General features: G+C 39.5%; 2 protein-coding genes across 3 annotated transcripts; both read left to right on the top strand.

The window, feature by feature from the left end:
- The first annotated feature begins 4,346 nt into the window (after window positions 1-4,346).
- On the top strand, window positions 4,347-26,869 carry LOC109244642 (embryogenesis-associated protein EMB8). Of its 2 annotated transcripts, none has more exons than XM_019411762.1 (8): window positions 4,347-4,797; window positions 5,159-5,287; window positions 8,169-8,300; window positions 23,704-23,846; window positions 23,923-24,020; window positions 24,104-24,198; window positions 25,517-25,570; window positions 26,003-26,869. In XM_019411762.1, the coding sequence occupies exons 1-8, from the start codon at window positions 4,414-4,416 to the stop codon at window positions 26,219-26,221; spliced, it is 1,254 nt and encodes a 417-aa protein (XP_019267307.1). In that variant the 5' UTR covers window positions 4,347-4,413; the 3' UTR covers window positions 26,222-26,869. The 2 variants fall into 2 exon arrangements, with proteins under 2 accessions (XP_019267307.1, XP_019267308.1); XM_019411763.1 differs by having other exon boundaries at window positions 4,369-4,797; window positions 5,163-5,287.
- LOC109244643 lies at window positions 5,294-6,389 on the top strand. Its single transcript, XM_019411764.1, has one exon. The coding sequence runs from the start codon at window positions 5,732-5,734 to the stop codon at window positions 6,197-6,199; it is 468 nt and encodes a 155-aa protein (XP_019267309.1). The 5' UTR covers window positions 5,294-5,731; the 3' UTR covers window positions 6,200-6,389.
- Window positions 26,870-27,979: the final 1,110 nt, after the last annotated feature.

Here is a 27,979-nt window from a genome sequence, read left to right as displayed (position 1 = left end):
AACACTCTTCTTCACCCAAACAACAATCACAAACAATAAGGGCAAGGAATTAAATAGAATCACCATAAAATCCCGGCAAAGGAACAACATCAATATCAACAACATCCCGGCAAGGGTACAATATTAAAAGCAACAACATCCCGACAAGGGAATAATATTAAAAGCAACAACATCCCGGCAAGGGAACAATGTCATAATCCTCTTCTCTTTTTTCACATTTACTTCGCAACTCGATTCACTATTTGAGTCAATGCTCTATAAGGTTCAATTGCCAATTACACTTCCACAGATCACTTTATAACTTGAGCCAACGCTCTTCACTGTTCAAATACCAATACTCTTTCCACAAACCTTGCTCAACAATAGCAATCATCACATTAAACATGAGCAATACAAATGGAGTTACATTAATCATAACAGAAGACTCACGGGCATGCTTGACACCAACGTATAGATGCTCGTCACCATGCCTATACGTCGTACTCAACAAATATCACATAGCAAATAGGACACAACTCCTAATCCCTCAAGCTAAGGTTAGACCAAACACTTACCTCGATGCCACGAACACAATTCAAGCCTCAATTACCGCTTTACCTCTTGATTCCACCGTCAACTCGCTTGTATCTAGCCACAAGTTACTTAACTATATCAACGAATGCTAAATGAATCAATTCTAATGCATGGAAATAAGTTTTCTAAAGCTTTTTCCCAAAAAGTCAAAAATCGACCATGGGCCCGCTTGATCCAAACCCGAAATTCGGACCAAAACCCGATTACCCATTCACCCCCGAGCCCAGATATATAATTGGTTTTGGAATCCGACCTTAATTTGAGGTATAAATCCCCAAATTTTAATATTCTTAGGTTTTACCCAAAATTCCCAATTCCACCATGAAAACCCTAGATTCTAGTATGAAATCTTGTAAAAAGAAGTTAAGGAGTAAAGAAAATGAGTTAGAAATCACTTACTAATGTTTTGGAGAAGAAAGGTTGTTTGAAAAATCGTCTCTTATGTTTTTGGGGTTTTGAAAAATGAAAAAAATAACTGAAAATCCCGTTTAAATATACCCATCTCAGACCCTCTGTGCGGACCGCACAAAATCGAGTGCGGCCGCGGAGCTCACAATGTTGACTGTAGTGACATGCTTTAGTATTTTGGCAATAACTTTCTCTACAAATGTCCAAATTGTGATTTCTTTACCTTTTTGGAGACTAGACACGAAGGGCTACAACTTTCGTTTTTAAATCATCTCAAAATTCCTTGTAGATCAAAAGATATAGGCTTCCGAAGTCAGACCAGTGAACCTGTGGATTCTTCCTCACTGCGGACCAACAAAATTGAGTGCGGCCGCAAGGCCCCCACCGCGGACCGCACAAAATATTTTGCGGCAGCACAAAATCATCGCGGACCGCACTGGCGGGTTCAGAGATCTGCAACTTCTCTGAATCTGCAACAGCTATGTTTTAAGCCTAAAACATCCTGGAACCTACCCGAAACTCACCCGAGCCCTCGAGACTCCAAATCAAATATGCATACTAACTCAAAAACATCATATGGACCTACTCGTGCAATCACATCATCAAATTAACATGTAAAGCCATGAATTAAACCTCTAAACTCAACATTTTCATCAAGAACACTTAAAGTTCATAACTCTTCAACCGGAAGTCCAACTCACGTCAAATAAACTCCATTATTCACCAAATTTCACAATTATCATTTAAATACTACAACAAGTTTGTACCGGGCTCCGGAACCAAAATACGGGCCCGATACCCACGGTTTCAAACATTAATTCTTTTCTTCATTTCTTAGATAATTCAGCAAAACAATTTCTTTCAAAAATTGATTTCTAAGGCTTGGGACCTCGGAATTCATTTATGTTCATACGCCCAAGTCCCATATTTTACTGCGGACCTCCCGGGATCGTCGGAACACGGATCCGGGTCCATTTGCTAAAAATGTTGACCAAAGTCAATCATAATCAAATTTTAACTCTAGAAATTTCTATTTCTCATATTTTCACATAGAGGGCTTTCCAAATATAGGTCCGGACCACGCACACAAATTGAGGTGAGGTAAAAAGGAGGTTTTTAGGCCTCAGAACGCTAAGGTCATCACAATTTTACTCTGTACATATCGTTTAATATTTTTAAGAATATAAATATGACGACAAGAAAATATGCATCTGATTATTCAAAAATACAAAAGAAAAGAAAAGTTGAAAATTTAATAAAATCTCAAAAAGGAGCTCTTGACAAAATTTTGACAAACAATGAAAATAAGGTCTCATATTAAACTTTCGCCTTAGTCCCCATATACACTTGAGCCACCCCTGATACATAATTATATGCATATAATATATAAATTATACATATATTATACCTTCACCAACTATTTTTATTTTAAGTAGTTGGGTGAACGACTATTTAGGTTAATTATTCAATAAAAAAAGAGAAACTTTCAGAAACCACTATGTTTCAGTCGTTATTAGCTAGTTGTAGCTACCATTTACTATATTACTTCCTATAGCTATGTTTTCAGATTTTTTAGAGTGTATTCGATGTATTTAAGCTATTGTATTCATGAATACAGTAGCATTTCTAGGCATGAAACATGAGATTACAGCTATACAGATTTTTTTATTCGAGTGTATTCAACTGTATTCATGGCGTGAACATGGAATTACAGCTAGACAAATTATTGTATTCGACTGTATTCACGAAGTGAAACAGGGGATTACATTGTTTTTAAACGGAAAGTGAATCAATTAACATAATAGACTCCTAATATAACTCAACAAACTCAATTATAACACACAAAATTTGTATTTCCAGTTATAAAAAAGATTCTCAACCGAAAAACAACCCAAAAACTTAACAATCTTCAGAGAAATTATATAATATATCTGAATACATAAATTATATTAATTAAAAAAAAACATATGAATACATGCATGGAATATAGCGAGACCGTGAATACAATGAAATACATAGAATACAACGGGATACATTGAAATACAATGAAAAAAAAGACAATGAATATAATGAAATACATATAATACAACGAGATACATTGAAATCAATGGGAAAAAAATAACGAATACAATGAAATACATGGAAATACAGCTAAATAAATTCAAATACATTGAAATATATTAACAGAAAATTCAAGTTGCTCAGCCCCCAACTCCGTCGTCTTTGTCAACTCTGGCGAATCTATGGCGGCCTAAGAGGAGAATTGGTTCGAAAGCTTTGTAACGGAGGATTTCAGGCTGGACTAACTCGATCGAAACGCCGTTGATTTTGATGAGTCCTTTCCACTCCTAGGGCTTGATTTCCATGGCTGTAGCTTTGATTTCGATGGTTGTTGCTTTGATTTCGAACCTCCATCTGAAAGAATGAGAGGCTTAACAATACACTCCATAGGGATAAATAACTCATGATTATACAAACAAGCCCTTGAACGACTTGAGAGTGAAGGGATAAACATACACTCGAGAAGTAGGTGAACAAGACCTTCTCCATAGGATTCTGACTTAGGCCAGCCAATACGAGGCTATAAGGTTAGTGCAATTAATTAAGAGTATTTTATGGCTTAAGGGTATGAGGTAATCATAAATAGATATTTGGCTATAAAAATCAAAAGATAGCTATGGAATATAATTTTTTAAAAAGGTATTTATTTAATATAAATAAGTATCAACCTTTGCTATAGCCTATAGGAGGTAAAAATGGGTGAAATTTAAAATATCCAGATTTATAACTGGTCGTTCAAAAATAGCCCAGTTTCAAAAGTAATCGATATTTAGCCACTTTTCATGTAAAGATAAATCTGAGCGGAAAAACTTTTAAAAACCCGAAAAATACGCCAGCATAAGTATACTTGAACTCCAGCATATTATACTGGAGTTCCAAGATAAGTATGCTGGAACTCCAGCACAATATGATGGAGTTCCAGCATAAGTACACTAGAACTCCAGCATAATACACTGGAGTTCCAGCAAGTATACCGGTCCAGCATAATATATTGGAGTTTGGAGCACCGGTACTCCGGTCTCCAGTATATTATACTGGAGCCAGCAAAGTATATCGGTCCAGCATAATATGCTGGAGTTCATACACAGGTGCACCGAACTCCACTATATTATGCTGGACCGGTCTCTGCTGCAACAAAATAGTGGCTATTTTTCATTGACTTGGTAAATGCTGGCTATTTTTGAATGACCAGTCCGAAAACTGGCTATACCGTGCTATTTTAACGGTAAAAATTCCATAAAGAAACCCAAAATCCAGATTCACAAGCCCATTTCACTATACTGCATATAATTTTATAGGAGGCACTTCTTCCAGCTACAAAGTTAAGAAAGCAACGATCAGTGGGGACATACATACAGTTCCCACCAACCAATGGCTAGAGCCACCTTAGGCTCAGCCACCCATTTCTCCTCCTCCTTCCGCCACCTCAAATTCCTCTCCAATTCCTCCCCTTCCTTCCACGTCACCACAATGTCAGCCGCCAAAATTCCCCATCCGTCATTAGAAGTCATCGGCGGAGCTGGAGACAAGTTCCTTCCTGCATTTAAATCACTTGATAATCCCTATAATTCTTATCCTATCGTCGCTTCGAATCGACATATAGAGACTATTTTTGCAGCTTTTTTAAGGTCCGTTCCTGACGTTCGTCTCCGGCGAGAGTGTCTTCGGACTAAGGATGATGGCTCCGTCGCCCTCGATTGGGTCTCCGGCGACGATCGCCGTTTACCTGCCGATTCTCCGCTGCTCATTTTGCTTGTGCGTCTTCTTTCTATTGCTAATTGGGCACAACCTATATATGCAGTTAAAAATTTTCAAAAAATTAAACATTTTTACAAAATTCGAAACCGTTGGTGCTCATGAGTAGAGTTTTGTTTGTGCCATATATGTACTTTAAAAGCTTGTGAATTTTACTCTATCCTTAAATCATGCCATTAAGCTTAAAATGGGATTTTTTTAGTTAAAATTGTTTCTAAATATAGAAAGATGTCATTCTTTTTGAAACAACATATTAAAAAGGAAAGTGTACTCCATCTGCACCCACTGCTTATGGATTCATGATGCTAAAAGTAAGGGTGCGCATAACGAATTGGAAGTGTACTAACGGGGGTAATTGCAGCCAGGTCTGACTGGGGGAAGCGATGACTCATATGTGAGGCATATGCTGATGAGAGCTCGAAGTAAAGGTTGGAGAGTTGTGGTGTTCAATAGCAGAGGCTGTGGAGATAGTCCTGTCACTACTCCACAGGTACTCTCTCATTTTGGTCTTTAATTACTTTGGTTGATTGATATATCAATAAAAATTTGGTCTTTAATTTACTCCCTGCTGATAGTATTAGTTTTGATGTGATTTATGGTGGAGTTTGGCCAATGTTTATATCTGTTATTCAGACTTTTTGGTTAAGGAAAAAAATGGTATGGTTTAGTTAATGTGGCTAATGGGAATTGGCAGCTTGAAGAGTTTGTTGGGGACAGTTGATTGCTTTTGTGCTGTCCATTGACTCCAGTCTTCTGGAATTTTTTTGGTCAAATGGTTAGGCAAACAACACTATCAACTCGATCCCTTCTGTGCAATTTCCAGCCAACAACCTTGCTCTTTCCTTTCTCTGTCCTTCCTGCTCTGTGTATATTTAAGCAATATACCATAACCTAAATTGCTGCCTTACAATACACAACTTTTTGATCTTATACCATGGGTAGTGATAAAAAATCATGCCAAGATGAGCGTGCAGGAGCAGAAATTGTATATGGAGCCGAAGGGTGCTATAGCAATTCTCTTGAGCTCCTGAAAGAGTTGGGATTTCCCCAGGGCACCCTTCCTCTTAAAGACCTTGAAGAATGTGGTTATGTTCGCGAAACTGGATTTGTGTGGATGAAACAAAAGGCTCCATATGAGCATTACTTCATCGCAACAAAAACTCTTGTTAGCTATGCAACCGAGGTCACTGCCTACGTGGAGAAAAACAGGATGAAGAAAATGACTGGAATTAAGAGTAAGCAGCTATTTCTGTGGGTGCCAATAGTTGAGATGAGCATTGAGGATCCTTCTCAGAATAAAGTTTACTTCAAGACTCCTGTAGGAATTGGAAAGTCTTTTCCCCTCACTGCTTTCATGACTGAAGAAGAAAAGCAGAAGTATCTGGAGAAATCTAACGAGTAGAACGAATTTCTATATGACTTCCCTTTTTGCTTTTTTTTTTTTCCTTTTCTGGCATCAGGGCATTGATGCCTTTTGTTTTATGTGATTTTCATATGCTTGCTAAAAGAATGATCTTTATGACCCAAGTATAAGTTTCTCCGTCCAGTGGATTAATTTTCAAATTTATCTCATTTAAGTTGATTATATATTTTATTAATGCTAATACTCTTTCACTTGGATTTTCCACTTCAGAAGGGCTTGAAAATTTTTCTTCAAAGATATGTTGGTTCCCCTTGCTTGAAGAGCGTGAAGCGAGGAAAAGCGACAAGCCCCTTTTCGCTTAAAGCGAGAAGCGAAGCGCTCGCTTTTTTGAAGTGAAGCGGAGTTTAAAATAAAATATTAAAATAAATACTGCATAGACAACACATGTAATCGTGAGCAAATGTTCAATACTTCAATGTAAAAACTAAAGAGTAGCATCAACTAAAGCACAAAATGAGCATCCTATTCTTCTACAAGATTAAATGAAATGAAAAAAATGGCAATAAGTATACGAAAAGTAACTGAAACGAAACAAATTGGGCAGCATTTCGCTGCAATTTATCACTGAAACAATGAAAGGAAAAGAAGAAGAGAATGAGAAAAGGAAGAACTGAAGGGAAAAAATTTGCCAGCATTTCACTGCTATTTTGGGAGTGAAACAGTGAAAGAAGAAGAAAAAGAAGGAGAAGAAGGAGGAGGAGGAAATCACATACCTGGGCTTGAACACGATGAACTTTTTTAATTTTCAACGTTGGCAGCCCTTGTCGCTTTTACACTTCTCACTTTTTTCACAGAAGCGCTCGCTTTATTCAACCTGCTACGCTTCACATCACAGAAGCGCCCAAGGTCTCGCTTCGCGCTTTAAGCGTTGAAGCGATCGCTTTTCACAACACGGGCTTGACATGATCCAGTCTCTTTCACAAGAGATGTCAAAAACGGTTTAATGCAGAGTGAACGAAAACAAGTAGACTAAAGGTCAAACAAAGGTTTCAGTCTGCCCTATAGCTCAACAAGTTCAACTAAGGAAGATTTGTCCCTTCTCTTACTTCAATACTTTACCTGTATAACAGGGGAAACAGAATGCAAGCTTCAATTAGTTGAGAAGAAAGGGTAAGTTGAGCATGAAGTGTCCTGAGTAATAGTTCTCAAAAGTTGTCCAAGACCTTCATGTGAAGATCTTTACAATCTGGTGTCCACTTAAATTCTAGATATCCTCGCCCAGTTGAAATCTAACTACAGGCAGTGGATGCATGCCATGATGGTTATATAATTTAAACAAAAAAGGACGTGGTTGTCCAAGAAGGCAAGAACTTATGATTGATCAGACCTTCAAGGATACAATGAATATCCTTTAGAAATTTGAGATTTCAATGCAGATATTTTTTCAGGAAATTAGAGTGGGTATCAGGGATAGGGGAGGGGAAGAAGCAAGAGATGATAACAGTCTGGACATTTTTCTCCATCTGTGCATGTTCAAACTCACAATATGACTTATACTAGAGTTTCAGGTATAGCTTTATGTTGAAGCTCAATAATTTTAGTGGAGGTAATACCTAGGCAAAGTAGAAAATCAATGTCTATTGCCATTTTAGGCATTAGAATGAGTTCTGTACTCCAGAGTTCTTGATGTGTATCGTAGACTTTCTAAAGTCTGCTTATCATTATAGCTCCTCGTTGAACTTTTTGAATATTCAGATAATTAACTCCATTATTCCCAAACATGATCTGCTTAATTTCTCAAATGGTACCGGTCAAAAGTATTCTAGATTTTTTTAGCTTGACAATCTGTTGAGATGAAAGATACAACTGGTCATGAATCGATCTAATTAGGATGCAACATATTATTTCAAAAAACTATCCTTCATCTTTAAGGTAAAGTCAAAATCCAATCATCTTTGACATGTTAAATTTTTTCTGTTCGTCTTCATTGATGAGCTAATTCATGCAGTTCTATTCAGCTTCATTTCTTGGTGATATATATGAAGTGGTGGCACATGTCAGCAATCGCTATCCAGAGGCAAATTTATATGCAATAGGCTGGTCTCTTGGAGCAAATATTCTAGTTCGCTATCTGGGACAGGTAACTCAATTAATTCAATTTGTGCTTATCAGTATTCCTCCTCCATTTTGTCCTTGTACTGATCTACCATGCATCTACATACAAGCTGTTTTAGAGAATTTAAGTCTGGTATGATGCTATGGTGAACTTGTTGGCATATTTCAATTTAGTACTGTACTTCTGCTGAGTATTAGAAATCTCGCTAACATCATACAGTTTATTGAGAAAAGGTGAAGACTCTGTGTGTTAATGCTAGCATAACAACACCATAGAGTATACTTAGGAAGAATGTTCAGGTGTTTTCCAGTCTTCTTTTTCTCAACTATGTCTTGTGGTTCAGTATGGCTGGGTGTTTGGCAGTGGAACTGGGTTTTTTAAGCTTTGGATAATAAGACCATCCAGATCCATCTAGTAATGGTGTTCCCTTTTTATATTTTATTTTTCAAACGCTGGTCCATGCCAGCATTTGACCCTGGTCTCCGTGGTTTTAACCCACTTCATTGACGCTAGGCCACATCCTTGGGTGCTTAGTAATGGTGTTCTATGTTTTCATCTATATGGCTTATTTTCTTCACGGCGATTCTTCGTGCTTCTTCTCTGTCCGAACACCCAAAATCCTTGTATCTTCTCCACGCGTTTTGAGTAGTTCGACAATTCAAATGATATATGATCTGCCCAAATATCAGCTCTGTCTCCAAGTTATTGAGATGATTGCACTGAATCCTGATTTAAGTCAACATAAAGAAGAAGTTAATCTTGCTGTTTAAGAAAACTAACTAGAAGGGGGTATTTTGGTAGCATGTATTACCCTCTCAAATAAAGGAGCACTCGTTGAACTGGAATGTTTTTTCCTTTTCAATTCTTTTTAATTCCTTATTAGTTATTTTTTTTTAATTATCATACTGAAAGTTATCTCTGAGTCACCCTACAGGAAACATCTGCAGAAGAGAAGTCGGCAATAAATCATACTTGTGCGTGTTTTTGTAATAATAAAATGCTGTGATGTAATCTCTGTGACTGGTGGTTATATAATATTATAATCAGCTACCTTAGGTGATTTAGCACTGCTGTCTCCATTCGTTTGTCCTGGATCAACATTGTGCCTTTTGTTCTGAAGATCAAATTTGAACAACTTTTGGGGAAAACAAGTGGAGTACCAGCTGCTGTATTTGCCTTAAACAATATTGCCTATCAGTTGCACACTTGCACTATTTGTACTTTCAAAGACAATAAACTTTTATTCTGTAATAAACCCATTTCATTTCCATCATTTCCATCTATAGGCAAATGATGAAAATAAAGTCGGAGTGGATGCGGTGCTTGAACTCTTAGTTAAGGATTCTGTTCTCTAATTTTTTTTTGGTAACAATGTAAATATTACCATTAACAACAAAACAAAACCAATACACCTACAGAGCACCTAAAATTCCATAGTCATCTTCTCAAAGTGTACTATGAAATATAGGCCTCCAACTGAGCTAATCTATACAAGTATTCTCTGAAATAGTCGTTGACATCATAGGGGAGGGAGACACTGAGTGGCTAGAAAGGGCTTTCGAGGAGGAGGAGGTGCACAAGGCTGTGTCAAGTTGTGCTGGTGATAAGGCCCCCGGCCCTGATGGTTTCTCCTTGCCCTTCTTCCAGCTCTGTTGGGACACCATCAAGGGGGAGTTGTAGGAAGCCCTTGAATACTTCCATGTGAATGGTGTTTTCGAGAGAAGTATCAATGCTACTTTTATCACTATTGTGCCTAAGAAAGAAGGTGCAGCTTGTATCAGAGACTACAAGCCTATTAGTCTTGTGGGGAGCATTTATAAGATTATTTCTAAAGTGCTTTCCAACAGACTCAAGAAGGTTCTTGACGTGTCTGTTTCGTCCTCCCAGAATGCGTTTGTGGAAGGTAGGCAGATCCTGGATGCAGCTTTGGTGGCAAATGAACTTTTAGACTCCAGAAGGAAAAATAGAGATCCCGACTTACTATGCAAGTTGGACCTTGAGAAGGCTTTCGACCATGTCAATTGGGAGTTCCTGGATTTCATTATGATGCGGTTGGGGTTTGGGGCAAGATGGAGGGGATGTATCAAGTTCTGCATTTCCTCAATCAAATTCTCTGTCCTGGTTAATGATAGCCCGTGTGGTTTCTCTGGCAGCTCCAGGGGTCTCAGGCTAGGAGACCCCTTATCCCCCATGCTATTCATTCTAGTGATGGATGCTCTGAGTAAAATGATGGATCGTGCGGCGGGTGGAGGCTTCTTGAGAGGATTCTCAGCTCCGATCGGGGTGCCCAGTGCCCGAAGAGTGTCTCATTTGCTTTTTGCGGATGACACCCTGGTTTTCTGTGATGCCGATATGGATCAGTTGACCTACCTGAAGCAGGTCCTGTAGTGGTTTCAGATAGTATCAGGTCTCAAAATCAACCTCGGCAAGTGTGAGATTTTCCCGGTGGGTGAGGTTGCTAACATTGATGCTTTATGTTATGTTCTCAGATGTAAGGTGGGCTCCCTTCCCACTACATACCTGGGTCTCCCATGGGCGCTTCGCATAAGGATACTACGGTTTGGAATCCAGTGATCGAAAGGGTTAGAAAAAAGATTAGCAGGCTGGCAGCAACGGTGCTTGTCAAAAGGCGGAAAGGAAGTGCTTAATAAAAGCACTTTATCGAGTATGCCCACCTATTACTTGTCCCTGTTGCAAGCTCCAGTGAGCATCACAGAAAAACTGGAGCGACTTCAAAGGAATTTTCTTTGGGATGCGGCGTATGGAACTAGAAAGTATCATCTAGTGAATTGGCAGACAGTCACTTCCCCAAAGAAGTGGGGTGGACTTGGAGTAAAAGATCTTAGGGTATTCAACAGAACTTTGTTGGGGAAATGACTGTGGAGATTCGGGGTAGAAGAGCATGCTCTATGGAGGGAGGTCATAGTAGAAAAGTACGATTCCACGGGAGGGGGTTAGAGGACCAAGGCAATCACAACACCTTTCGGGTGTGGCATGTGGAGGAGCATCATGAAGAATTGGGAATCCTTCAGTGACAACATCACTTACAGGGTGGGAGATGGAAGGAGAATCAGCTTTTGGAATCATAGGTGGTGTGGAGAGGATACTCTGAGGGTCTCCTTCCCCCACGTCTTCAGTGTTTCAAACCAGAAGGAATTGATGGTCCAACAGATTCGTAAGGAGCATGAATCACAACACCTTTCGGGTGTGGCATGTGGAGGAGCATCATGAAGAATTGGGAATCCTTCAGTGACAACTGGGAGATGGAAGGAGAATCAGCTTTTGGAATCATAGGTGGTGTGGAGAGGATACTCTGAGGGTCTCCTTCCCCCACGTCTTCAGTGTTTCAAACCAGAAGGAATTGATGGTCCTAACAGATTCGTAAGGAGCATGAAAGGGGGGGGGGGGAGTATGGGACCTCTCATTTAGAAGGAACATGCAATATTGGGAGATTGCGGAGCTCCAAGATTTATTGACACTGCTATTTGGGCAAGACAGGCCCCAACTATCTTGTGATTCTTGGAGATGGGGATTGCGTGGCGATGGTTTGTTCACCGTAAAGTCCTTTTACAAGAGTATGTTGGTGAGAGAGGAGGCCTCTTTTCCATACTCCTCGATCTGGATTCCTAAGGCGCCGACGAAGGTGTGCTTTTTTGCATGGCTAGCGGCGAGGGGAGTAATTTTGACTGCTGAGAATGTACGAAAGAGAGGAATTGCACTTGTTAGTTGGTGCTATATGTGTAAAAGCTCAGTGGAAGATGTTGATCATCTTTTGTTGCATTGCCCTGTGCCCTCGGCTTTGTGGAGGGCGATCCTGAACCTTTTTGGTGTTCAATGGGTGATGCCAAGCACTGTAAAGGAAATGTTATATAGCTGGTCAGGTTTCTGTAGAAGAAGAAAGCAAAAGGCGTGGAAGTTCACCCCGTTAGCTCTCATGTGGATAGTTTGGAGGGAGAGAAATAGGAGAGCTTTTGAGGGGATTGAGTCTCCTTTTTCACATCTTAAGAATAGTTTTTTTATCTTTGATCGCTTTTTGGTGCACTTATATAGCCCCTACATGTATAGAAGATTGGGCGTCTTTTGTAGAGAATCATGTTCTGATGTAAATTCTCTACTTTTTGGTATACTTCCTGTATACGGGAGCTCTCTCCCTTTTGATTAATACAATTTACCTTATCAAAAAAAAAAAAAAAAATCTATAAACTCTTTCTTTATCTGTACTACTACCATGTCTATATTTACATTGAATCCTCTAAATAGTTTCCAATTTCTAGCTTTCCAAATGTGGTATATCCCTGCACTCCAAATTGCTGCTGCAAACTCTTTTTTGAACTGTTGCCAATGTCTATTCTTGATTCTGCTGAGTGTCTTGCTGCACATCACCTTCCGGAATCTGAATTCCTACCCATTGTCGTATTTCTGCTCTAAGTTTTCTTGCCCAACTGCAATCAGCAAATACGTGTCGAGATGATTCCTCAGTCAGTTGGTGACTGATGACATAAGCAGCAATACTCATTATCAACGTGAATCTGCAATTTCCTCAGCCTTTCCTTTGTGAGTAATAAATCATGTACAACCAGCCATGTTATAAACCTATGCTTCGGTTGTGATATGGAGTTCCAAATCAATTCAGCATATCTCATTCTTCCTCGAGGCCCTATCAGATTGTTGTAACTGCTTGAAATAGAATATTTCCCTTGGGGCCCTAGGATATAGTTTCCTTGTTGATACCACTGATGCATTAACTCTTTTAATGAGTTAATCTTCTTCCAATACCAGCTGCAGTCAGAGGGTATTTGGTGACTCCATATGTCATTATTGTTCCTCATATAAATCCCATGCACCTATTTCACCCATAATGAGTCTTCTTTGTTAGCTAATTGCCAGAGCAATTTCCCAACTGATGCAGTGTTCCACATTCTGCTTCCTTTGATATTTAAACCACCATACTTCTTTGGACAACAAACTTTTTCCCAGGCTACAAGTGATATCTTCCTCTTACCATCAGTGCTACCCCATAGGTACTCTTTGCATTTCTTGTCGACTTCCTTCAACACACTTTGTGGAAGTATAAATGCTGATCCCCAGAAGCTGTGTAATAAGAACAGGACTGCAGTAACTACCTGTAATCTCCCAGCATAGGACAATTGTTTTGAGTAGACTGTTGATTCTGGTAGTGATCTTTTCAATTAGTTGATGACACTCCATCTTGTTCCATTTTTAGATGATAGGGGCAGTCCCAGATATCTTATAGGGAATGTTCCTAACATGAAACCAGTCTGTTGTACCAATGTATTCTTCATCTGATCATCTACTCCAGCCACAAAAATACTTGACTTATCCATGTTCACCAGCCCTGTTACTTTGCTGAAATGTGCTAGTGCCTCCATTACTCTTGCTATTGGTTTAGGTGTTCCTTTACAGAAAATCATCAGGTCATCAACAAATATCAAATGATCAGTTTTAACTGTTTGCACATGGGATGGAATTTGAAATCTGGAAGCTCACTGATATACTTCAAAGTTCTGGAAAGATACTCCATGACTAAGACAAAGAGCAGGGGAGACATTGGATCTCCCTGTCTCAAACCCCTCTTACCATCAAAGAATCCATAGCCTTCACCGTTGACTTTGATTGTATACTTAGGAGATGTAACACATACCATGATCAAGTCTATGAACTTGTGAGGAAATCCATATCCTTTGAGTGCTTCTTCTACAAACTCCCAACTTACCATGTCGTATGCTTTCCTTAGATCTATTTTCATCATACATCTTGGAGAAGTGTGTATTATACAGAGCATTGCAACAGGCAATAGGTCTGTATTGGCTTGCATTTTCTGGAACATTCACCTTTGGAATCAGAGCTATGTTGGTTGTGTTGAGTTGCCTCAGTAACTTCCCATTATTGAGGAAGGTTAGAATTGCCTCTGTGATGTCCTTCCCTACTATATCCCATGCTGATTTAAAGAATCCATTTCCATACCCATCCGGCCGTGAACTCTTGTTACTGTCAATTTTGAACATAGCTTGTTTAACTTCCATCTCAGAATAATGCTTGATCAGGTCTAGCTGCTGTGCCACTGTTTATGTTGGACCATTACTTAGGACTCCTGTGAAAGCTTTTAGTCTGTCAGGCTGTTCCTTCCTAATAGATCTGTATGGTAATCTACAAATATATTTGCTATTTCATCTGGATCAGTCTGCCAATTTCCATACTTATCTTGCAATTGAGTGATTGCCTGCTGTAGTCTCCTATGTTTTATCACTGAGTAGAAGTATTTTGTATTATCACCCCCAAGTCTTATCCAATTTGCTTTACACTTTTGCTGCAAGAACATCTCTGCTAAAAAAGAGGAATGCTTATATTTATGGAACTTAGTCTTTTCATTCTCCTGAAGTTGTATCAAAGGGTCTGACTCCAGTTGTTCTTGAGCTAGTTTCAACAGCTCCTTATCCTCTTCTGCTTCCTTGACTATGTTCCTAAATTGTTGAGAATTCAGCTCTTTCAATTTCCTTTTTAGTTGTTTCAGCTTCTTAATCACCTGGTACATTCTGCAGCCATCAATATGTTCATCCCATACTTCCCTGACCTTCTCTGTGTGAGAATGCACGGGAGAAAAATATATTATATTGATTAAAGTGTTGTACAACCCTATTTATATGCAGTAATTACATAATAATAGGTATCTACTTCCTGATGTGGGATACTAAACATGACTAACTACTTAACACTCCCCTCAAGCCGGTGCATATAAATCATATGTAACGAGCTTGTTGCAGATGTAACTAATACGAGAACCAGTAAGAGGCTTAGTGAAAATATCTGCTAGCTGATCATTCGACTTTACAAACTTTTGTAACAATATCTCCTGAGAGTATCTTTTCTCTGACTTTACAAACAGTCGATCTCAATGTGTTTAGTCCTCTCATGGAACACCGGATTTGACGCAATATGAAGAGCAGCTTGATTATCCCACACCAGTTCCATCTTGCTGATTTCTCCGAACTTCAACTCCTTGAGCAACTGCTTGATCCAAACTAGCTCACACGTTGCCACAGCCATGGCCCGATATTCGGCTTCGGCGCTAGATCGAGCAACTACATTCTGTTTCTTGCTCTTCCAAGATACCAAATTACCTCCTATTAGAACACAATATCCAGACGTAAAACGTCTATCAGAAGGTGATCCTGCCCAATCAGCATTTGTGTACCCAACAATCTGCTCGTGGCCTCGATCATCGAATAGTAACCCTTTGCCTGGAGCTGACTTTATATACCGAAGAATGCGAACAACTGCATCCCAGTGACTATCACAGGGATAATCCATAAACTGACTTACAACACTCACCGGAATAGAAATGTCAGGTCTAGTCACTGTGAGGTAATTCAATTTGCCAACCAACCTCCTATATCTCGTAGGATCTCTAAGAGGCTCCCCCTGTCCAGGCAGAAGCTTAGCATTCGGATCCATAGGAGTGTCAACCGGTCTACAGCCCATCATTCCAGTCTCCTCAAGAATGTCTAAGGCATACTTCCGCTGTGAAATAACAATACCTGAGCTAGACTGAGCGACCTCAATACCTAGAAAATACTTCAATCTGCCCAGATCCTTAGTTTGGAAGTGCTGAAAGAGATGCTGCTTCAGATTAGTAATACCATCCTGATCATTGCCAGTAATAACAATATCATCAACATAAACCACCAGATAAATACACAGATTAGGAGCAGAATGCCGATAAAACACAAAGTGGTCAGCTTCACTACGAGTCATGCCGAACTCCTGAATAACTGTGCTGAACTTACCAAACCAAGCTCGAGGGGACTGTTTCAAGCCATATAGCGACCTGCGCAATCGGCATACAAGACCACTAGACTCCCCCTGAGCAACAAAACCAGGTGGTTGCTCCATATAAACTTCTTCCTCAAGATCACCGTGGAGGAAAGCATTCTTAATGTCTAACTGATAAAGAGGCCAATGACGTACATCAGCCATGGACAAGAAGAGACGAACAGATGCTATTTTAGCCACGGGAGAGGAAGTGTCACTATAATCAAGCCCAAAAATTTGAGTGTATCCTTTTGCAACAAGACGAGCATTAAGACGATCAACCTGGCCATCCGGGCCGACTTTGACTGCATAAACCCAACGACAACCAACAGTAGACTTACCTGAAGGAAGAGGAACAAGCTACCAAGTGCCACTCGCATGTAATGCAGACATCTCCTCAATCATAGCCTGTCGCCATCCTGGATGAGATAGTGCCTCAGTAGACTTTGGGATAGAAACAGTTGACAAAGATGACATAAAAGCATAATGAGGTGATGACAGACGATGATAACTTAAACCGACATAATGGGTATTAGGATTAAGAGTGGATCGTACACCTTTCCGAAGTGCAATCGGTGTACTAGGAAGAGACAAGTCCGTAGTAGGAGCAGGGTCAGGTGCAGGACGTGAATCAGCTGGGCCTGATGCTGGGTGCGGACGACGATGATATGTCAAGAGTGGTGTTCCTGTGGCGGGGAATCTAGGAGGAGCCATACTAGACTCCCCAACGGTTGGAATGGGCAAGACTTCTGTGGCGGAAGGTGAAGGAGGAGCTATAGTAAGCTCCTTAAAGGTCGGTATAGGTAAGACCTCAGATATATCAAGGTGGTCAGAAGAGGTAAAGAAAGGTTTAGACTAAAAAAATGTGACGTCAGATGACATAAAGTAATTACGAAGATAAGGTGAGTAACAACGATATCCCTTTTGAACACGAGAATAACCAAGGAAGACACACTTGAGTAGGGATGGCAATGGGGCGGGTGCGGGGCGGGTTTGGATGTATGCGGGTGGGTGCGGGTTTGAGTTTTGCGGGTGCGGTGCGGGGCGGTGCGGGTTAGAAACATTGTTATTTAAAATTAGGCGGTTGCGGTTTGAAGTCATGAATTGACTACATATTGCTTCGGAACATAGCAAACTTGCCCAAAACCCATTTATTTTGTTGTTTTGTCCTACATTATAAAGAACTCAATCGATTACTTTTATTGAAACTTTTTAATCCAATCTTTTAAGTATTATTTTAGTTTCTAAACATCATTTCTTTTTCTTGTTATACCCAGATTAAGCAATGAAAAGTAAACAATTTTCCTTCGTCTTGGTATATATTCTTCCTTCCTCTTCCTTTTTAGACTTCTAATTTTCAAATAAAATAAAAGAAACTTAAACAGGGAGTTTGCTGGAGTTTCTGGTTTCACAAGAATTTTTCCATGTATATATGGGAGTGCATGCTTCCTTCTGGTATTAATACTACAGATTTATGTTAAAAGAATTAAAGGATGTTACTTTGTGTCAATCGTATTCTTGGTGAAGAGACTTGGTCCAAAAGCTAATAAAATTTAATTAAAAAAAGAAAAAATTAAGCGGGGCGGGGCGGGTGGATGCGGGTGTAGGTGTGGGGCGGGTGAACGCGGGTGCAAATGTTTTGCGGGGCGGGGCGGGTTGAAATTTTGCGGGTTAAGACAGAACCCATACCGCTTGCCATTCCTACACTTGAGAGCATGAGGAGCTAACTTATCTTTCCCAGGGGCTAAGTTATGAACGAAACAAGTGTTCCCAAAAACACGAGGAGTAACAGAGTATAAGGGTGACTGGGGAAACAATACTGCATACGGAATCTGATTCTGAATGGGAGATGAAGGCATCCGATTAACCAAATAACAAGCTGTGAGAACTGCATCGCCCCAAAAATGCAACAGAGCATGAGATTCAATGAGAAGTGTGCGAGCAATCTCAATGATGTGCCTATTCTTTCTCTTTGCAACCCCATTTTGCTGAGGGGTATAAGGACAAGAGGTCTGATGAATAATTCCTTGAGAAGTCATAAACTGCTGAAATTGAGAGGATAAATATTCTAAGGCATTATCACTGCAAAAAGTGCGAATAGAAACACCAAATTGATTTTTAATTTCAGCACAAAATTCTGGAATATAGAAAAAAACTCAGAACGATCTTTCATTAAGAAAATCCAAGTACTTGAATGATCATCAATGAAACTAACAAAATAACGAAATCCCAAGGTTGAACTGACTCTACTAGGACCCTATATATCAGAATGAACTAAAGAAAAAACAGACTCTGCATGACTCTCAATATTACGAGGAAAGGAGGCTCGGGTATGTTTCCCGAGCTGACATGACTCACACTCTAATCTAGATAAACTAGACAAACTAGGCACCATCTTCTGAAGCTTGGATGTCCTAAACGTCTGTGAATTAAGTCCGGAGGATCTGTAACTAGACATGCCTTGGAGGAATTGAGTGAGTTAAGGTAGTAAGGCCTTCTGATTCAAGTCCTGTTCCAATCGTCTGTCCCGTACTGCGGTCCTGCATGATAAAAGAATCATCAGTAAAATATATACCACAATGGAGGGCACGAGTCAAACGACTAACAGATGCAAGATTAAAAGGACAGCCAGGGACATAAAGAACGGAATCTAGAGTGACAGAGGGTAGGGGATTCACTTGTCCAACTCCTTTTGCTTTAGTTTGAGACCCATTGGCTAAAGTAACAATGGGAAGAGACTGTGAATACGCAATATTTGACAAAAGTGATTTATTACCAGAGATATGTTCAAAAGCGGCTGAGTGCATAACCCATTGTCCAAGAGTACTAGACTGGGAAGCACAAGCAAAAGAATTACCAGCAATAGAAGTATCAGTCTGAGCAACAGAGACTACTTGTGGAGACGTCTGCTTACTTGCTCGATACTGAAGGAACTCATTATACTCCCCTTCAGATAAAGAAAATTCCTGGTTACCTATAGTCTCGGTTTGAGCAACATAAGCATTTTTGGGTGGACGACCATGTAAAGAATAGCACACGTCACTCTATCTCCAAGTTTATGACAATAAGAGCACTTGGGTCTAGATCTTTCAAAACGGCCTCCTCCTCGTCTATTCTCCATAGTTTGAGATGCCCGATTGTCCACTGACTGGGATACGAGAACAAATGAGTCAAGTGTCTGTGATGAGCTCACTGGGTGACTTGGTGCTACAACAAGGCGAAGTAATCGAGAGAATAATTCATCAACTGTGGGGACAGTCGGACTAGCCAAAATCTGGTCACGTACTGAATCAAGGTCATTAGGGAGTCCAGCGAGTGTAAGAACTAGAAACATCTTCTGTCGTTGCTCTTGTTGCTTTTCAATACTAGCAGAAACTGGCATCAACGTCTCAAATTCTTCCATGACTGCCTGTACTTGTCCCAAGTAAGTAGACATATCCAATTCCTGTTTCTTCAAGCTTGTCATTCGCGATATTACATCATAGAAATGAGATATGTCATTAGTGTATAAAGTACGAGCCTTTTCCCAAACTGAATGACATGTCTGGAATGGACAGAACAAGGGCATCAACTTGGAATCAATAGATCGCCACAAGATACTACATAACTGAGCATCGACCTTCTCCCAATGTGTTTTGGCCTTTTCATCACCTTCGCTAGCCTTTTTTGTTAAATGATCTTGAACTCCTTGACCTTTACACCACAACTCGATAGACGAAGCCCAAGCTAAGTAGTTTGAACTTCCCATTAAAGGTTCTGAGGTAATCATAATACCAGGACTTCCAGAACCCGTGTTTCTAGACCCAAAATACATCCACTCCCAAAGACATTATTGGATTGAAAAGAGATCTAGCAAATTAGCACCAAATAAAACAAAGAATCAACTGTGGTTGCCGAAAAAAGAAATTGCCGGAAAAAATACTGTAACTGCCGGAAAACTACTGTAGTTGCCGGAAAATTTTCAAATTGCTCGGAATCAAAAAAGAAAAATATGGGCAGGCTCGGAATGGTAGGGCGATCAGACTGTTCTAAAGGAGTTTTCTGAAAAAATTGACAGAACGGGCTCCACACGCCGGCGCGTGGAGTAGATCTAGCCGGAGAAGACTGTCTCCGATCGGCGCGTGGCGGTGCGTGAGGCGGCGTATGACGGAGGTGTTTGCTGGGGTTTGGTCGCCGGAGGTTGGGGGGCCTTGCGGTGGTGTTGGTTTTTGCACAACACCGATGGAATTGGTTTTGACGAAAAAAATAGCCCTAAAAGGTCACCAGAATTGAAGCACGACAACGGCTGAGTTTTTTCCCGGATGTTTTCTCACCGTCGCTCTGATACCATGTGAGAATGCACGGGAGAAAAATATATTATATTGATTAAAGTGTTGTACAACCCTATTTATATACCGTAATTACATAATAATAGGTATCTACTTCCCGATGTGGGACACTAAACATGACTAACTACTTAACACTCTGAAAAAAGGGGATGTTGAGCCCACATATTACAATAGTAGAAAGTCCTCCTCCTTTTGATGTTTATCCCATTTAAAACTCCTTTAGCTGGGCAGCGATCACTAATGCCTTCGGGAAGTAATGTTGCCTTACATGTAGGCATAGTGTTCAACCAGATTTCATTAATGATTACATTGTGTTCAACCAGATTTCATTAATGAACATCCAATCGATTTTAGAGAATAATCTATGATCACCATTCCTATCGTTCCATGTATATTTTTGGCCTTGTTGAAGAAGCTCTATCAATCCACAAGTGTCCACACAATTTTGAAAGTCTACAACTTCTGACCAAGCTACTGGATTACCCCCCATTCTGTCCTCCATCTTCAATACAGAGTTGAAATCTCCTAGTATTAGCCAAGGTTTCTGACAGTTGGAGCTTAGTTGTACCAAAGTCTCCCATAGTTCCTTCCTCTCCTCTCTAGTGTTATGTGCATACACTCTTGAAAGCATGAACTGCAGTTTCAAAGGAACATATGTTATCTCACAAGTGATTACTTGAGCTGTCCTCATCTTTGGCTGGATTTTATAATAGTCTGGTCTCCAACTTATCCATATTCTGCCATTGTAGTGCTCTCCCAGGTTGTTTATGTTGTTCCAACCACTAAACATTTTATTAACTATGTTTTCAAACTTGTTGCTTTTTATTTTTGTCTCCAGTAATCCTACTAGATTCACTTTTTCTTCATTTCAAAGGAGCTTAACCTCCTTTTGCTTATTGGGAGCATTGAGCCCCCTAACATTCCAACAAAGCAAGTTAACCATTCCAAATCCGCTGAAAAAAAAGAGAACTTTTTGAATTCCGATGCCTAGCGTCCCCTGATAACCTAGGATTAGTGGTGATAGGGCTGATGTGATATCTCAGAAACTGGGATTTGATGGTATCTGTAGAGCGGATCCCATGGACGTCTCGGGTGGAGGTTGGTTGAAGATGATGTGATGCAAATAATGTCTACGAAAAAGCTGTCGTAAAGTTTCGTTCTTCGTTTCGTCGTTGATCAATCTATCACTCAATCACAGGCCGCTCTGTCATTGTCTGATTTTTGGTTGTCTGATCACACTAGAAATTATGTATCTACTTATCGTATTTTTACCCCTGCTCGGTAGTTTTGTAGCAGGTTGTTTCGGACGTTTTCTAGGAAAAGAAAAAACCCCTATAATAACCACTACGTGCGTTTCATTCTCTTCGATCTTCTCTTTGAGTGCTTTTTATGAAGTTGCACCGGGAGCTAGTGCTTGCTATCTAAGAATTGCTCCATGGATCTCATCGGAAATGGTTGATGCTTCTTGGGGCTTCTTTGGCGACCTTGAAGGCCGAGTAAATAGATCAGATCCGGAAATGGTTTGGCCTCCCCCATTTCCCTTTTCAATAGTAGAGACATTGCTATCCATTTTTATCCTGTGAAGAACCTGAAAAGCATTGATGTTTGTCACCTAGGCCATCTGTTTGGTTCGTTCCTGCTTTTTTGTCCTCTTGATGCTTGTTTGTCCGCTTGATGGTGTGATCCATCCACTCACCTGTTGCACTTGTTGTCTTTCAGCTATGGATTCTTTTTGCCTTGCTCCAGCACTCTCTGTTATAGCTGCTGAACTTGTTGTGTCTCACTTGGTTGCATTGTGGGGGTCTTAGTATTCTGTTGTCCAGCTTCTTTCTCTCCTTGTGCTTGGTTTTCCTCTTGCTGTGTTATTTTTTGCCCTTTCTTCTTCGTACATTCTGTCTCTGAGTGACCATACTTTTTTGCAATATTTGCATAAAGTTGGTTTCCAGTCATATAACTCCTTTTGTTCCACCACTGATCCCTTCTCATTCCTGAATAATACACAAACAGGTAACTATGTATCCATTCCCACCTCTACCAGTATACGGGCAAAGTTGAGTCCTATCTTCTTTTCTGTGTTTTGGTCCACCATCAATGGTTTCCCAACCATACTTCCTATCTTACTTGGGCCTTTTGGACTCCAGTAAATGAAGTCCAAACCAGGTAAACTTATCCAAATAGGTACAGTGTATAATTCTTCTCGAGTAAACTCCATTTCCGGACTCCATGCTTCAACAATAAAGGGCTTGTTATCAAAGTGATAGATACCTCCTTGGATTGCTTCAGTTTTCCCCAATTCTGTGTCAAATCTTACAAGAACAATCCCATTCTTAAGCATTGAGATTTTGTTTATCCCATGCTTCGGCCATATCCTCTGTATGTAACCATTAAGCACAGGGAATGGGGGATAAGCACCCAAAACATAACATACCACTGCATTTTTCCAATATTCAATTTCCGATGCTATATCCTCTAATTCAATCCTCTAATTCAATGTCTACAATAGGTGACTCACCTTGCAATTTGGGAGATACGTACTCAAGTTTGAAGCCAGCATTTGACAGTTTTGAGATGTCAAAATTTTCCCAGATCGAGCTCTGTTTCTCCGGCATTTCGAGTTCCTCCTCCACTTGATCGGCCCATGACTTGTTACCCTGCTTGATGGACTATGCTGCTTATTGCCTGACTTAACTATCTCTGTCCTTTGCTGGATAGCCTTCAATTTGGCTGTCTTCTCCGATTCTCCTTCCAAATTCACTGTTTCATTGCTATTCTTCTCCTCTAGGGTTACTGATGATTGAGTGTTTTGGGCCAGTTGACTACTCTGAGCTTTTTGCCTGCGTTGTTGTTGTTTTCCAAGTGTTTCCTGCGCCATTAGAGCTTTCTGAGACGGAACACGCGCCCTCCTCCCCATGGCCAGCGCACGTTAGTTAGAGTGCACTGAGAGAAAACAAGCCATCGTCAGAAAACTTTCAAATAACTAATTTTGTTTGTTTAGTGATGCATGTATTGCCAATTTAATTAGACACAATAAAGATGGGGGCACCCAACTGATTGTCATGTGTATGTGGGCATTCCATGGAGTTGTTATTTTGGTCTCTGTTTACCTTTCAATTTCATCTTCTATTAATTCTTTATTCAAATTCAATTCCAACAAGTAAAATATAATTTATAGTCTACTTCCCTTTGAATGATAAATCCCTTAACTCTTAATAATCAAAGGAATGACTCCATATATTGCCCATCTCTCATATTTTATCGTTGCTTTGCAGGAGTCTCATTCTTGCCTTCTCTCCGGTGCTGTTTCCTTGTGCAACCCTTTCAATTTGGTCATAGCAGACGAAGACTTCCATAAGGGCTTTAACAATGTTTATGACAGAGCTCTAGCGAATTCTCTCCGCAAAATTTTTAAAAAGTAACTGTGTAATTCAGTTTTTCCCTTTTTCGTCGGGGTACCTTATACCTCTTTTAACTGGATCTCTTGATTATAGGCATGCTCTACTGTTTGAAGACATGGAAGGCGAATTTAATATATCATTAGCTGCCAATGCCAAAACTGTCAGAGAATTTGATGATGGACTTACACGAGGTGTTTATGTTTGTATGCAGGAAAGAAAAAAGTTGTATATCATTGCATCTCAACTTATAAGTAATTGCCTTTGAATTTTGCAGTTTCATTTGGATTCAAGTCTGTGGATGATTACTATTCTAATTCAAGCAGCTCAAATTCCATTATAAATGTCCGTACTCCTCTGCTTTGTATCCAGGTAAGCTTGTTTTAGCCATTTACTATCCAATGTTCTTTTTTTTTTTGGTTATATTTTTTTTATTTTTTATTTTTGAAGCCTTCTATTCATCTGGTACCAAGATGGTAGTGAAACAGATACAACAAGATAGCAACACTTCCACCAGTCATATTACATATTTCCCCCTAATAAATATAGAAAGTCCAAACATTACATATCCAATGTCCTTTTTGTTTGTCATTTGTTGTACTTCAGATGCCATTTTACGTCTAGGATCATGGTCAGCACACTCATCCTTTGGCAAAATCTGAACATCATATCATATCATTTAAGTTAAAATTCCAGGCAAAAAAAGCTGAAACTTGAGAGAATAAATATTATACATTGTGTTTCCTTTAGACAATACACCCTTGTAGTTATCTGTTGTAGGATGCTTTCCAACATTGCGGATGCGCTTTATGCGATTTGGTTTGTTATCTAAAGACATTTCACCCTTCTCATTTAAAAAAAAAACATTTCACCTTTTTCATTTGAATATCAAGAATTACTTCACTTAATAAAATGTGAAGGATTTTTATTCAACGTAATTGGACCAGTTTCAGGAAAAAAGCATTGCACTAACTACTATTGCTCTCCCTAAGATATATAGTATAGAGAATCATATTTTGGCAAATTTGACTTTCCGGATCTTTATTGGACACGGAGACAAGTTGGTTTAGAGGTTGCAATGGCATAATCTTTATTCTCTTTGTGATCAAGAGAGCAATATTCCATCTCTCCTCCTCCAAAAAAAGGAGGAAACAAGAAAGAAAAAAGGGGGAAAGAGAGGGATTAACAATGTATAATTTGTCTTGCTCAACCTATCTAAAAAGGACTAATCCTATTCAGTCCTCTGTCAAAAGTATGACAAGTGATGTCATCTCATTAATACAATGCGTTTTGCCTTTTTGAATCTCAGGTGGTAGCTTTTCTATCTTCACTGATAATTCTTAAGAATAAATCATGAATGATTTAGATGTTATATATCTGCAATTTGAAATTTCGCTCCAGTTTTCTCCACAGTTCTCCGTGGATCTTCATTTCTGGTCAGTATGATATATATTGCTATCAAAACTTAATAATAGAAAAGACCAGGTGTTGGTAGTAGATATCAAATAACTTCAGTAGAATCTCATAAGTGTTAAGGTTATTCTTTTGATTAAAAGAAAAAGTTGTGGGGACTGGGCGGGAAAGGCGGAGATGAAAGCACTCCAGTTCTTTTGATATGCTTGTTAGGATTCTGCAAGTGTTAACTAAGACAAAAATGTGAAGTTTAACTTGCTCTTGTTTATTTGTGGAGGCTGCAAATGATCCAATTGCTCCATCCAGAGGAATCCCTCGTAAAGATATTGAGGTAGCGCACTGTTCTTCATTCTCGTATCCCATTTTATTTGTTGATATCTTCTCATTGTTTATGGATGTGCATATGCTATTCTGCCAAGCTATTTTTGTTTGTTGTTCTTCTTGCAAGTTTCTCATTCTGTTGTTTGTGGAAGTCTTAGCATTGTCCATTTGATGTTAAAAGAAGTCCTGTACCAATCTTCTCTTAAAACAATTGCATTCCTAATATTAGTTGATTTTGGGTTAAAACCCTAAATTGAAGTTCCTTTACCAAGTAATTAATGTTTTCGTGCCATTATCCTGTTGGCATAAAGAACTTTATCACATGATATTTGAGCCTTGAGACCAGTAGAGGAGGCTCAACCCTCAACTGTATGAATGCATGCGCAGCGCATTTTGTGCTTGAAGGCGTAGATTACTGTTAATCTTTTTGTTGTTCCCTCAGGAGAACTCAAACTGTTTGTTGATTGTAACCCCAAAAGGAGGCCATCTTGGCTGGGTGGCAGGTTCCGAAGCTCCACGGGGATGTCCATGGACCGATCCACATGTGATGGACTTCTTGGAGCATATAGAACACGGTAAATCTGCTTCTGCTGCATGTGCTAATGATCTGGAGACTATGAACAGCAGTGTTACAGACAGATTCCAACACCTTGAAGTGTAAGCAACAAGGTGCGAAATACAGTCGATGTTTGATGAGACAGTAGCATATGCACATTGAAGGTAGCAAAAATAAGCTATAAGGGTGTGTCATAAGTCATCAAATTTTGATGAGGTCTTGATATTCTTGCTATGCAACATGTAGCCAATTCTTTGATTATTCTCCACACATCCAAGAACTGATTAAGCCGCAAGTATTGTTTGGTGTGGAAAATTCTCTTCCTAAACGTCTATGAAGTGGTTGATGTAAATGTCTCTTGTAACTGCAACTCTATGGTCATTGAAGAATGTTGTTGGCTCCGTGACTCTGCAGAAGTTGAGACCGTAGAATTTATGTAAATACTACCACTATATAAAAAAGGATCTACGTTGTGCTCAGTTCTCTGCTTCAAAATTTATTGTTATTAATCAGTGTTGTCAAAAGCTCATTTAAGGCGCGCTTAAATCTTGAAGCTCAGCAAAGCTCGCGTCGCTTAAGTTGCTCTTCAGTGTAAGCAAGGCATTAAGGTGTGTGCCTTATTGCCCCTGAGTTATATCTTGAATCAGTACCAAACTACAATAAGACTTGACAAGTGTATTAGTTAAGTAAAACATTATGAGTGAATTTGTTACTCTTTTTTCTTGAATTACATAAATATTTATATTTTTATCCTTCACTGCACCTTTTTTTTACTAAAGCTTAGCTTTTCGCTTTTGACAACACTATTATTGATACTATAACATTGTTATACATACACACAATGTATGTGTGTATGTGTGTTTTTTCCTTCACATTGTACAATTACGTTAATATATGTCTGGTTGTAGTTTGAATGTTCGATTTATAACTCCAAAGCCGAATTGTTACAACGTTGCTATATAGAGAGATGATAAAAAATACAGGTAAAACTCGGGAGATTATGGAACTCACTCTCCTTCACTTTAATGCTAAAGCTTACTATTCTTGGAAAACGATATTCATCTACACCCTATGCAGCACGACCTCTTTCCCTCATTCCCTAAGAGTTATGAAACAAATGAGGCTATAACAAAAACCTATCTAAAATAAGGATGGCTTATGTGTAATGTTTGATGCCTCCATGAGAACGTCGTCTACCTCTTCCTTCTTCCCCCCCCCCCCCCCCCCGCCTCTCCCCCCCCCCCCCCTCCCGCCCCCCCCCCCCCCCCCCCCGCCCCCCCCCCCCCCCCCCACCCCCCCCCCAAACCCAAACACACACACAATTAACAGAATTTTCAACTAGATAATAGTTATGCAAAATGGTTAAAAGAAAATGGTTAATCACACATATTATCCACTAAAAAATGTGTTGGATAATAAACTTTTTAAAAACGGGTCAAATATGAATAACAACCGTATTATCCATTTAGAAAATGAATAACTAATGGATTTAACTTTTACATTTGTAAAGCCTCAGTTAGAGGTTCCTCAAGTTTGGGAGATTAGAAATTCTCTCATAAGTTATCATATTCAAGAAGTCATGGATAATATGGTACCCATATTATCCGCCGGTTAACCCTTTTTTTATTCGTATTAAATATGGGTCCGATCAAATAATTTATCCGTTTTCGACCCGTCTCATATCCAACCCGCCCGTTTGCCGCCCCTAAATTTTGAACCACTGATGCTACTGTTCGAATAGTGGCCTTTAAGATCACTGAGTTGTTCCCTTGATGACGTTATTTGTCGACTTTAACAGTGTAGTGAGAAAAATCCCACATAGAGTCATTCATTAAGTACTAATCATTGGGTTTTTAAGCTTGA

The sequence above is a fragment of the Nicotiana attenuata genome, unplaced genomic scaffold (assembly GCF_001879085.1).
Source record: "Nicotiana attenuata strain UT unplaced genomic scaffold, NIATTr2, whole genome shotgun sequence".
Taxonomy (NCBI): Eukaryota; Viridiplantae; Streptophyta; class Magnoliopsida; order Solanales; family Solanaceae; genus Nicotiana; species Nicotiana attenuata.
Note: the sequence above shows the minus strand (reverse complement) of the source record. Positions and strands in the feature narration are given on the sequence as shown.